Genomic DNA, 12566 nt, shown 5'->3' on the forward strand with positions numbered 1-12566 from the left:
GTTATTGCTGCTTACAATGCCGCTTCGATAATTTTGTTGATTCCCGAACATTCGTTTTACCCAGGACACACTAGCTGCAAACGTAGCTTCCGCGGAGCAATTCGGACCGGAAGGCGGAACGACACAATGGAACCAGTCGTCGAGTCATAGGCCACCAGTACGCTTCACAACGGTGCGTCACCTATTCTTCTTTACGTTACAGGACACCAGCAGTCACCCTCGGCTCCTGTATTGGCGTGGATCAGAACACTATCTTGTCGTTGCGTTGACTCTCTCCGTATCCCCCGGACCATAACTTGCTGCTGTTCTCTGGACAAGCCAGTCACCTCGATTGTTTTGGCTACCATTGTGGTCGAACTCTTGGAAAAAGTATAGCCAAGTTAGTTCCAGAGACTCGATCGGCTGTTTTCACTGTCCTAGTTGTCACCAACTGCCGCCGGTTCGGAATGTCTTCCTCGCCGAGCACGTCAGAAGCAGAAGGCCACCAAGGGATGATGGGAGCTCAACCACTCTACTACATGTACATACCACAGTATATTCCGACGGTGGATTCTCAAGGTCAAAGACCAACGCATACTGTGCAGGGTAAGTGATGAAAGTTAATGTTTTCCTACTTGTGTGCTCTGTACATAATGTAGCGATGACACAATGTTTTTAAAATGTGCGGTCATATCACAAACATTTAACCAAAGTAATTATGGGTTCAAAGGGTTTTCTTGTCACAATCACCAGTGACATATCGTGACTAATGGGAAATTAGAGAACAACATAAGGATTTAGTTAAACAAAAATAGAGAAAGAGGTCCAGTTTGGATTTGTCGTAACTCAAAGTTTCATCCTACTGCAATCATCAGACGACTGATACTACAACCTGAGACAAACTATTATGAATATGTTCATGCTGGATACTTGGCGCTTAGATTGACACAGTATTTATTATATTTCACTGTCCTATGGTAAAAAGCTAATGCAAAGGAGAGGGTGTTAGCCAGCCATGGCAAGAGAAGGAAAAGAAATAAGGAAGAACACAATTATCGGAAGAAAATAACACATCAACGGGGGTGAAATTGATCACTATGTTGACTGTGGTGAATAGTGGCGAGAGAAGCTAGCAAAAGAGGCGAGGGACCTTACAACTTGACATGACATAATATGGTCTTTGAACGTCTAATATCGGATATTGTCTTCATTTCCATGGGAAACTTGAGCCAGTACGATAATGCAGAAATGAGTGGAGATTTGGTAAACATAGTTGACAAAGCTCTGGGAAGTACTATGCCATTGCAAGTGTGCTGTGGGGAAGTAAACCAATTGAGATGTTCCTTGACAATGTTAAGTTTAATACGATGGACTAGGACGCATGGCTATCTCTGGGATAGGATAGAGATGGGGCTGCTGGAGGCTAAACTATAAACTAGTAGATCAGTAGAGGGGAATAGATTAAACATTACTCTGCACGATTCCCAAATGAAGGCAAGTATCACACAGACGTTGTGGGTGTTGCGAGGGATAAGTATAATGTTAGCCCTGACATAATATGTCAGTGCTAACATTATACTTATCCCTCGCATATTATGCCAAACCAGTGCTGACAGTGCAGAATTCTACTGTCCCGGAGCGGCAGCTGCGACTGGCTACTAACTTGTTCTACTAGTACATGTATGTCACGCTAGCTGTGAAGTTTGGTTTATTTGATATTTTTATTTTTGTTGCGGCATTTTGATACTAGAGAGGTTCTGCTACACGGAACTACGTACCAAACTCCGTGTCAACTGCAGTGAAGTTTGACACGGATTTTTCGTACGTTGCACCGGTTCTGCTGTACGTAGCATGCTCGAACCATGCACGAACACCCCGCCACATGTACTCTGTACGCTTACTTTTCAAACGGAGTCCGGTCCGTGTGAAGCGCGCTTCACACGGAAAAATGTATGACAAAATCCGTATCAAACTAAATTCCGTACCGCTGTGAAGTTTCCATACGTACTTTGGCACGTTTTACCGTGTGGCAGAACCTCACTACTAGTTCACTTCTTTGTAAGGATATTATTATTCATTCGGAATAGAGATAATGAAAGTGCCAAAAACATTGCTCATGACAAGCAAGGGCCCGGGTTCGAATCCTGGTGGGTCTGGCTTTTTACTCCCTTTTCGGGCAGTTCACTTCCCCTGTTTACCTTGAATTTGAACATATTTTTTTAAGTTTATCTCATTCCCATTTTGAACATCAACAAAAAATATTAACTTAGAAGTTGCGACTTCGGCGGTAATGTCATGAAGTTGGTTGCTCCAACGAGGAGCACACGCTTTTTGCCGAACTTGACACTTGACTGACTCACGACTGCCATCCGGAGCACACCAGGAGCACGTCGCACCTTCCGCTCGGCAACCCTGAAAGAAAGCACCACTCCCTGCTCAATACACAGTGTTTCGGGGAATTCACCCCTCATCAGTCAACAAAAAATATTCTTATGATATGAAAGATAACGCTAGTATTCTAGCTGTGAGAGTAGATTGATAGTAATTATTGTGCAGAGCTAGTGATGTGATCGTAAGCGAGAAAGTGTGATGGTGAGAGTGAAAAGCAAATGTGAATACAAGAAAATTGTGAGGGCAGTGACTTTTTTCTTTTTGCTTACAAAGATCAGGATCACGGAGACGAATATGCACAGCTTTAAGCCTTTTAAAGGGTTTTCAATTGCTTGAAAGTACTAGCTCATCGTTCAACAACAAACAATTCATCATCATACTGCTCTCGACAAACAGGATGAAACAACAAATGGGTCTTGAATGTATATATCTTCAGGTTGTTCCCATATATATATTTCCCATTAGTCATGATATGCCACCAGGCGCGTGCCCTGTATGGGTTCCTGGGTGCCCGGAACCCTCTTTTTTTGCTCAAAATCGCTCAAAATGCAGGATTTTGCTTCATTTTTTTAATTTTTCCCGGGAAGGCCCCGCAACCCCCCCCCCCTTAAATGGCACCGGTGCGCGCGCCTGGCCACTGTTGATTGTGACAAGAAAACCTTCTGGACAAATAACTACTTTGGTTGAAATGGCAATAAATAAGATAAATTGTGCACTCATAACAACAGCAAAAATGAAGAAAGTCAAGTTCCATAACGTTTTCTTGTGACTGTCATCAGTGGAACGCCGTCACATAAAAATGTAATAACTAAAACACACACTTATATACATGTAGCTTTGGTTGAAATGTTTGTGTTATGACTGCGACCTCGCATTTTTAAACATTAAAATGTTGTTCATCGCTATAATTATTAAGATTGGTATCCCCACGCCACCTATGTACATAGTGGCTTGAGAATATTATGTTTCCAGCATGGGATAAAAAGAATATTATCATGCTAGGCATGGTTACTACCCTGATCTATTTTCTTTGTAAATTGTCTAGACCTGGCTCTCTAGCCTGCATGGGACTACATGTGTGTGTGTGTGTGTGTGTGTGTGTGTGTGTGTGTGTGTGTGTGTGTGTGTGTGTGTCCCGTGTAGTGGTATGTGCAGCGATTTCCAATCGAGAGGTTGCGGGTTCGATTCCCGGCGATTATGGCCACTCACATCCTTCTTCTCTTTCTCAGACTCCTCCTGACATTTCTTTCATTTACCCGGGTGGTTACCAACAGCCAGTGCATGCTGGAGTACAGTATGTGGTGTGATGGGTGTGGGGGAAAAAGTGGGGATCCAGTGGCCAAAAAAGCCACCTCATAGCTCTGTGGTGTAGACCAGGCTGAATTGGTGGTAAATTCTTCAACCACATGCAAGCTGTTGAGTGGTCCAACCCCAGCACAAGTTACTGTGGCTTCTGCTGTAACATCGATATCACCGTCTCCAGCGATGGGCGTCAGATGGTGCAAATGATGTGTGTGTGCGTGTGTGTCTGTCTGTGTGTGTGCGTCTGTGTGTGTATGTGTCTGTGTCTGTGTGTGTGCATGTGTGTTTGTGTGTGTGTGTGTGTGTGTGTGTGTGTGTGTGTGTGTGTGTGTGTGTGTGTGTGTGTGTGTGTGTGTGTGTGTGTGTGTGTGTGTGTGTGTGTGTGTGTGTGTGTGTGTGCACCGGCTCTTTCACAATCGTGCTCGCCATTTTTTTCGTCAGAAGGCCACCAATTGATAATAGGAGCTCAACCACTGTATCACGTGGCTCAGAATATTCCAACTGTTCAATCTCAAGGTCAAAGACCAACGCTTACTGGACAGGGTAAGTGACGAAAGTCGAATGTATGCTCTCTGCATAATGTCTTGAGAATATTTGTTTCCGGCATGATTAAAGAAGAATGTTATCCCGCTAGACATGGTTACTTACCCGATATATTTTCTTTGTAAATTGTCTAGTTCTGGCTCTCTTGCCTGCATGGGACTGCATGTGTGTATGTGCGTGTCTGTGCCAATGGTCTTCCGCTGCATTGGAAGGACTGTGCGGTGTCCGACCTCAAGTTCCATGATTTATATGGTAGCTGGTATGCAACTGTACGGGAATCTCGCACCGAGTGGTGGGGAGTATACACCTCGACAGAGGCTGATGCATCTTCTACGCACAATATGCTTAAAGCGGAAGTATACCCTAAAATCAAATTTTCACCACCAGTTGTAGTCTTCTGGGTGCTGAGTCGAATGGTCTTGGTCCGAGGAAGCTGCGACGCTCCCTTCCTTCTTTTTTCCCAATTGAACCCGCGCACTTCCACCGAAACTGGGTGACTGCGCCCTACTAGATGGTGATTTGTATGCAAAATGTCACTAAAAGTGCTATGTCGTTCTTATAAAAGCACGGATGACCGCGATTGGCCCATATGTTGTAGTCTTTTGGACGCTGAGTCGACTGGTTTTGGTCCGAAAAGGCTGCGATGCAGCGCTCCTCCTTTATTCCCAATCGAACATGGTTGAACAAGCGGTCACGTGCTCCTGGTTGCCCAAATCACCTGGTCACCGCGCCAGCAGGCGACAACTTTCACACCAAGGTTCAACTCGAGTGACAGGACTGCACCCAAAAAAGGTCAAGCAGGCTAGTAAGTTGTACCCTGCAGGCACGGTGACCAGGTGACTGGTGTACGCAGGAGCACGTGACCGCTTGTTCAACCATGACTACAACATATGGGCCAATGGCGGTCATCCGTGCTTTTATAAGAACGAAGTGGCGCTTTTAGTGACATTTTGCTCAGCTTCCTCGGACCAAGACCATTCGACTCAGCACCCCGAAGACTACAACTGGTGAAAATTTGATTTTAGGGTATACTTCCCCTTTAACCCTTTGCGTGCTGAGTACGAGTTAACTTGCACTTTATGCATGACCTGATCCACTACGTACGAGCAAAAAAATCGCGCGATATATTGCAGTGCATAGACTAGTGTACTATCTTTCGTAACTTCGGTAAACATAAACGCATTCCGACAATCAATACACCGTTGGAAAGGTCTTGACCTCATCTTTCTTTGCGACAGGGGAAGAATTCATTGAGCGGTGACAAGATGAACACGGAAATCACGGCCCAGAGTGAACGCGAATTGTTTTGTTCATGACTTATTTTTGTTGAGGAGCGTGCCAGGGGATTTCCCTTTGGCACGGCGCATGCGTGATAGACATCAAATGAAGCGCTTGGATCTGAGCTTTGCAGCGCAGTTTGAATTGTGAAAATCTGTTGAATTTGGGCAAGAAGCCGAACAAGAATGTGAAATTGAGTTGTTGTGCCGTTCCGAGGCACGGTAGAGTAGTTTGAAGAGGACGAGGAAGTGGCCCTGATTTGTCTATGGAGCTGAGAGCTGCCAGGATGGATTCGCTTGGTCCTGATCTTTCTAACGAGCCCAGGATGATGAAAATCCATCAAGGTGGAGTGAAATGAGAATATATTTCGTTCGGAGCTGTGAGTGCATACTCCACCAAGGGAGTCAGTCCGCTGGAAAGCCAGTGGATTGGAGAAAAGGGGCTCAGCATGCAAAGGGTTAAGGGGGCAGCCTACCCATAAATATCATATGGCATTCAATTGACCGTAACTTTGGTGTTTCTCAATGGATTTGAGTGAAACTTTGACCACACACTCGTGCTACGAGGTCGTACCTTTGATACAACATCCAGTGCTGGGACCTCCACAGCAAGCCATTTCCACAGCGCTGCAAACCAAATCCAGGATACCCTCAGAAACCGGCAAAGACTACCACTCACGTTTCACTACTGCCTAGTACTGAATCCTACCTGACTTCTTGACACGACTCAAACTTGCCAAAGTCACTAAATCAACGTCAACTACAATAATCAAGCCACATATCTGCAACGTCACGAGGGTGCTGGCAGAAGTCCTGCTGCACGGCGGCGGGCGAAGCTTGGAACAAAATTCTGCACACTTTCGCGTATTTCCATCATACGACAAGTTGCGCACGGTCTGCTCACATTCAATTACAGTGCTGCCAAAAAATGACAGCGTGCAACTAAAAAATCTTTCCTTGCAAGGGCACGTTTTCGGCCATAACTCTTGAACGGCTGGTCAGATCGGGACACAATTTTCAGAAAATTTGCAGCTATTCATGCTCTTTCAACTGACGTAGCACTCAATATGAATTTACAAATTCGATTTTTCAGCGAATTTTTGGGTAGTCTGCCACCTTAAGGGTGCGGCTGCTGCTGTCAACTGCTCTCTGTGCAAGAGGACTTTCTCGCACCCCCAGGATCGTGCCAGGCACAAGTGCACTGCAGAGTGTGCGAAGCCAGTGAATGAACAGCGCAGAGCATGTCAGTGTGATCGCTGCGGCCGTTGGTTCTTGAGCCTTGCCCGTCACAAGTGTGTGACTCAGTCCCCAGGCACAGTGGAGCCATGTTGTGGTGCAAACTGTGTGTCCTGCGGCCGTTGCTTCCATTGAGTCTAGGGCAGGAATAGACACCGCTGCTCAGGTTCTCCCTAGATCACAAGTCGGTCCCGTGGTAACAGTCTTAGATGACCTGAATCCTGGCGACTTCCTCGTTGTTTGTGTCCCGGACCTTGGTATGACGACGTTCTCATATTCTCTCTCCGTTGCCCGTCTGGGGCCCACGTGGCCTTTGTGGCAGTGGCTTGACAGGACAGGACAGGTGTGTATGGGTGTGTATGGGTGTGTGTGCCAGCTAGTTCGGTTGGTTGGTACACTTAGGCCAGATAGTGCTTGGTCTGTTGCCAACAGGCTCGGCTGGTTGAAGGTGTATTGTTGTACCTGCCACCTTTGTTGGTTTCAGGGTTCATAAACCTATTTTAACCATGAATTACATCTGGCTAGTCAAACTCTTGTGTGGGCAATGGTGCTAGTTTGAGCTTTTATCAGATCCACTCTGATTTAGCCATCCACACTAGTAGCAAGTATTGTAGCGGGCCGCAGTCTCTCGGAGGCAAAAATACAACTGGCTGCTATTTAGAAAAAAACTGGCGGCATGCATGGTCGCGTCGGAATAAACTCGACGATAAGAGATAGGCAGAATGGATGACTTGCATAATATAATACAGGTATGGAGTCGTAAAAATCTTGAATCATGGTCTTCACATTGTCGATAGCATCGCTTTGCGCGACGTAAAGAGTGATGGTCTAGCCAGGAAGAGTGTTGACGAAAATCTGCATCCAACCACGGAGACGAAGTACCAAGTGAATAGTGGACTCCTGCTGAACGTTGTAGTCAATCAGGGTTCGGCCGTCTGCCAACTGCGTGCCGGCGAAAATCAAACGCTGCTGGTCTTGGGGAATACCCTCCTTTTCTTGGTCAGCAGCCTGCATGTCGTCGTCCTCATCAGCTTCGCTATCAACACCGGTAGTATACATGTAGGTAGCGGGTCGCTTGGAATCGCCATCGGAGTCTCCAGTGAGTGCCGTGCGGAGAGAAGGGTGATCCACGCTAGCACCCTGACTGTGCTGCAGGCTAATAAGCAGGGCCAAGCCCAGGAAGGCAAGAAACATGATTCTCATCTTGATTCGTGGCACGGAGCTGCAGCAGGTTGAGCCATGGGGGTCTGAGAAACGTGAAAAGTAACAAAGTTAGTTATAGAATGAAGCAAAATGAATTTACCGCTGCCACCAATTTGTAGCGGGCCGCAGTCTCTCGGAGGCAAAAAATACAAGGGTCTCAGTGAACACACTGTAACTGGCAATTGAAATGTACTGGAAACGAAATTAACTGATTATGGAATTAACTGACTGGCAACTAAATTAACTAACTGGCTATAAAAGAATCGTGAGCAGCAGCTTTGATACAAAGGCAGACTCCGTACGCTAATGTACGGGGATACAGTACGGGATATGCTATACTCTAAACACTAAACGCTATACGCTTTGAAGTTACTAGCGTGCCAACGCTACAGTATTACTTTCACTGGGGCAGGGATAACTGCAGTTGGATCCCGGGACGGATACCCTAATGCCGTCAATTCTTTCTTAACCTTGTCCTCACCCACTAACTGAGGTGTGGTGAGCCCATAAGTGGGACCATTTCCAAGTCCACCCAGATTATGGGGATTTCAGGGGGTTTTGGCCGTTTGGCGGTTCAGTAGCCAATTGAGTCATCTTTCCAAGATTCCTTTTGAGTCTCTCTCCTTTCTCCCAAGGGGAAACCCACTTGACCAGTTATAGCAGTGACGAAGTACAATTATGCGTGTGAATCTGTGTGTGTCTATGTGGCTGTTTTGATATTGTATATTCTGTTGTCTTCTCCCCTTCTGACAAGTAGGTTGTGTACTTGTTAAAAAAGAAAAGGAAAAAAAGTGTTTGGTGTGTGTGTGTTTACAAGTTGTACAATTATGTGTGTGCGTCTGTGTGTACGCGTGTGTGTACGTGTGTGTGTACGTGTGTGTGTATGTGTATGTGTGTGTGTGTGTGCGTATGTGTGTGTACTAGCCCATTCCTAAACACGCTCGCCACTTTTTCTCAATTTTTGGTTGTTTTGGAAGAAATAGTATCTTCCGCAAGTTCACTCATTTTTGCAACCTACTTCGTGTCCTTTCCGCAACCTTGGCCCCATGGCCTCAGTAATGGCCGCTAAAACTCCAAAATTCAAGTCGCATATCATGACTCGCACATGTTGGACAAATACATATTCACTGATATGCTGAGGGACAATTCACTATTGTAAAACTAAGCACACATCTATGGGACGGGACCACTTCAGTCAGTGTTTTCAAGTATCCAACAATTGCTATCTTTAATATCTTATTTGCACATTGTCAATTTCTGCTTTGTTCTGAAACACAGCATTCGATGGGACACATCAACAGGTGCAGACAGGGCTGCAAGCTGCAGGGACATATGTCGGTCCAGTACAGCCTGATTCCAACATTAGCTTGACACAGCCTATTGCAAACCAACCGCAGCCTGTTGGTCAGCAGCACAGCCATATTGGACAACCGGTCAGCACTGGTGGCTTAAGAGGGATTAGCAGTAGTATTGAGGGACTTCAAAGATCATCAATATTGGAGTCAGCAATGAGTCTCCCACCACATCCTCAACCAACCATTGGTCTTATGTCATCACCAGCCCAATTTGCGAGTCCCTACGGCCAGCAAATGAATCACCACGTCCATGCCACTGCTACCAGTGGTAATCAGACATTAGCAGCATACCTGCCATATAGTATCCCAGCAATGCACGGCAGTATGGCCAGCTCTAACAATCCTGTGGAAATGCACACCAGCTTTCCACAGACCACACTGAACCACCTAGCAGAAGGCATGGAGTATCAATCCGACAAACCCACTGCCCCTCCATCAATACCAGAGTCACCAGTGGGTATCCCACCACATCCGCAGCCAACCATTAGTACTATGACATCACGGAACAGTGTCCCAGAACTGCTTGACACGATGGCTAGCTCTAACCATCCTGCGGAAATGCATGCCGGCCGTCCAAAGACCCCAGTGAACCATCTGGAACAAGGCGGCGAGTATCAATCGGACAACCCCTCTGCCTCTCCAGTGTTTGGCGGACATCCCAGAAGTCTGTGCAAATGGCGTGTGAACAACGGTCCACAATTGTGTGGTTTGGATTTCTATAGTAACACCGAACTAGCGCAGCACATAAGCAACGTTCATCTCCAGCAACAGGACAATAGTGAACATCCCACACAGGAGGATGGCAACGTCCACATCTGCCACTGGGACCAGTGTACACGCACCAAAGGATTCAAAGCCAAATATAGGCTTGCCAACCATATACGAGTTCATACAGGTGAAAAACCCTTTGTCTGCAATCATCATGACTGCACACGCAAAGCATTCGCAAAATCCGCAAACCTGAAGATGCACTACAGAGTCCACACAAAGGAAAAGCCGTTTCCCTGCACCTTCCCGGACTGTAAGAAAAGATTTTCAAATTCTTCGGATCGAAAGAAGCACATGGTCGTGCACACGAATGATAAACCCTACCAATGCAGGGCAGCAGGATGTACGAAGAGATATACACACCCGAGCTCGCTTAAAAAGCACTCCAAGAAGCATGATGCTCGAAATGCAGCCAATGGCGGTAGTGCTCGTTCCGACAGTACCACGAACACCAGCGCAGAGAACAGTGGCTTGCCGTCTGCGGATGGTGCTATTGCTGGGGACGGAGAAAGTGATCATGGCAGTTCGATTTCATCCGATGAGGTACTTGCAGTTCAGCACCATCACCGACATTAACAGGAAGAACAGCAGCAGCAGCAGCAGCACCAACATCAAAAACACGGTTTTTCACTTGTGACTTGCATGGACCAGTGTCAGCCTGCACAGCCGCAACACTTACCACTGGGAACGTCCTCAAGCATGCGGACTGTGAATTCAACATCCACGTCATCTCTGCGTCAGTTACCTTATCATTTGCCCTCTGCCCAGGCAACTGCTAGTAGTGATCTGGTCAACAGTGCACTGCCAACACCACCTGGACAGCCGTCTGCTAGCTATGCCGTGTTTAGTGAAGTATGCCATGACAATGCCGGAAAGGGTGACCTAGTAGTGGCAAGCCTAGGCAGTAGAGCAACAAGAAAATTAATGATCTCTTGTCTACATGTTCCATACAGACATCCCCACAGCCGCCGCCACCACCACAGCCAGAAGCAGCAGCTGTGCCAGCAGCTGTGCCAGAACTGACTCAAAACAGACAGCTTGTTCAGCAGCAACATACTCACTTCCAATACCCGGCAGCGCGTCAGCAGTTGCAGCAACAGCCTCATCATCAACATCCAGATCAGCAGCTCCAGAAGCAGGATCATCATCAGCATCATCAGCATCATCAGCATCATCAGCATCAGCATCAGCATCAGCAGCAGTAGGAATCACATGACCCATGTCAGCAGTTGAAAATCTATCCACCTCACCACCATCAGCTGCCGACGCCCACACACACACAGCAGCAACAGCTATCGCTGGTGGCTCACACACCGCAGCACCAGTCATCACCTGTGTCTCAGACGCACAACCATCAGGCACAGCAGCAGTCTACATCACAACAGGAACGGGTACAGGAACCCTTGCCTCAGCATCAGCAACAGCAGCACTCTCTCCCATCGCCGATGCCGCTGCAGCACCATTTTGCACAGCATTCGACAACTGCTCAGCCAACACTATTAATTTCATGCAGGACAATTGCTGCACCCTGTACTACCCTCCCATGACGCTCACTCTCTTTCAGCACAAAGACACCTCCCAAAAAGGCAATAATAAGCAAACACCTTAGACGGCTTGAAAACACTGTTCTCATGAGCTGAGCAACAGCCTTTTAAAAATGGCACTGCAGCCAGCTTCGTGAATGGATGTGTTAAAAACTGTCCATAAGGTCTTTAAGGCTCATCATCACTTTCAACCAAACGATTTTGTTATTATTATCAAGATCTAGCTAGCTCCTTAGTTTTACGGAGTTGACGATTTTTTTTATTATATCTTATTCAAAAAAAGAGGTATGAAGTGTACAGCTGCAAACTTAATACTCGCTGTGCATAGCTTTTATGATATTGAATTATCGTATCAACGCTGTCCAACACTGAATGATTTTAAGGTTATTTCATTAGACATGGAGCTGGGATGTTGCTTTTTAAGCTGTGGAAATAGTCAATCAGACGACTGCCACATTTGTAGAAGTTCCTTTTTCAAATGTCTCGTCAATTTCATTTTCCGCATGTTGTCTTCGCTAACATTACCCATGATGCTGGCCACATGTATTATAGCGTCAGTAGAATTGCAGCTCAACATCCTAATCCGCACTGCCTTCAGTCTTGTTTCTACCCACTCACTGTCAGGATCGGGTATTTCCCCTCCAATTAGTAACCGTTTCTTTTTAGTTCACTTTTTCGGCTGATCTGCTCATCCCGCAGAAATGTGTCAATACTAATGCTGGCCTAACAGATTCTACAACTGCTGAAGGAAGTCTTGTCTTATGCGCTGAGTCTTCAACACTCATAATTATCGTATCTGTTTTCAAAATAATGAGATGGTGTCTTCCTCTTATTCGAATGGTAATTTGTGTTGGAGTACTTGAAGTACACATGTGCAAACACAGCACAGAAAACAATACTCGATAATGACGTATTCGCCGGCAAAATCGTTAGAAGGTAACTAGAGACGCTTCTTTTGAAGTCATTCT

At 46.3% G+C, this 12566-nt stretch overlaps 1 protein-coding gene across 3 annotated transcripts; it reads left to right on the forward strand.

Annotated features, from left to right (window-relative positions):
• On the forward strand, window positions 1-11652 carry LOC135808220 (zinc finger protein ZIC 4-like). Of its 3 annotated transcripts, none has more exons than XM_065321376.1 (3): window positions 1-585; window positions 4114-4215; window positions 9210-11652. In XM_065321376.1, exons 1-3 carry the CDS (start codon window positions 447-449, stop codon window positions 10628-10630), a joined length of 1662 nt encoding a protein of 553 aa, XP_065177448.1. In that variant the 5' UTR covers window positions 1-446; the 3' UTR covers window positions 10631-11652. The 3 variants fall into 3 exon arrangements, with proteins under 3 accessions (XP_065177448.1, XP_065177449.1, XP_065177450.1); XM_065321377.1 differs by having other exon boundaries at window positions 4117-4215; XM_065321378.1 differs by lacking the exon at window positions 4114-4215.
• Window positions 11653-12566: the final 914 nt, after the last annotated feature.

Source organism: Sycon ciliatum, chromosome 2, assembly GCF_964019385.1.
Source record: "Sycon ciliatum chromosome 2, ocSycCili1.1, whole genome shotgun sequence".
NCBI classification, from domain to species: Eukaryota; Metazoa; Porifera; class Calcarea; order Leucosolenida; family Sycettidae; genus Sycon; species Sycon ciliatum.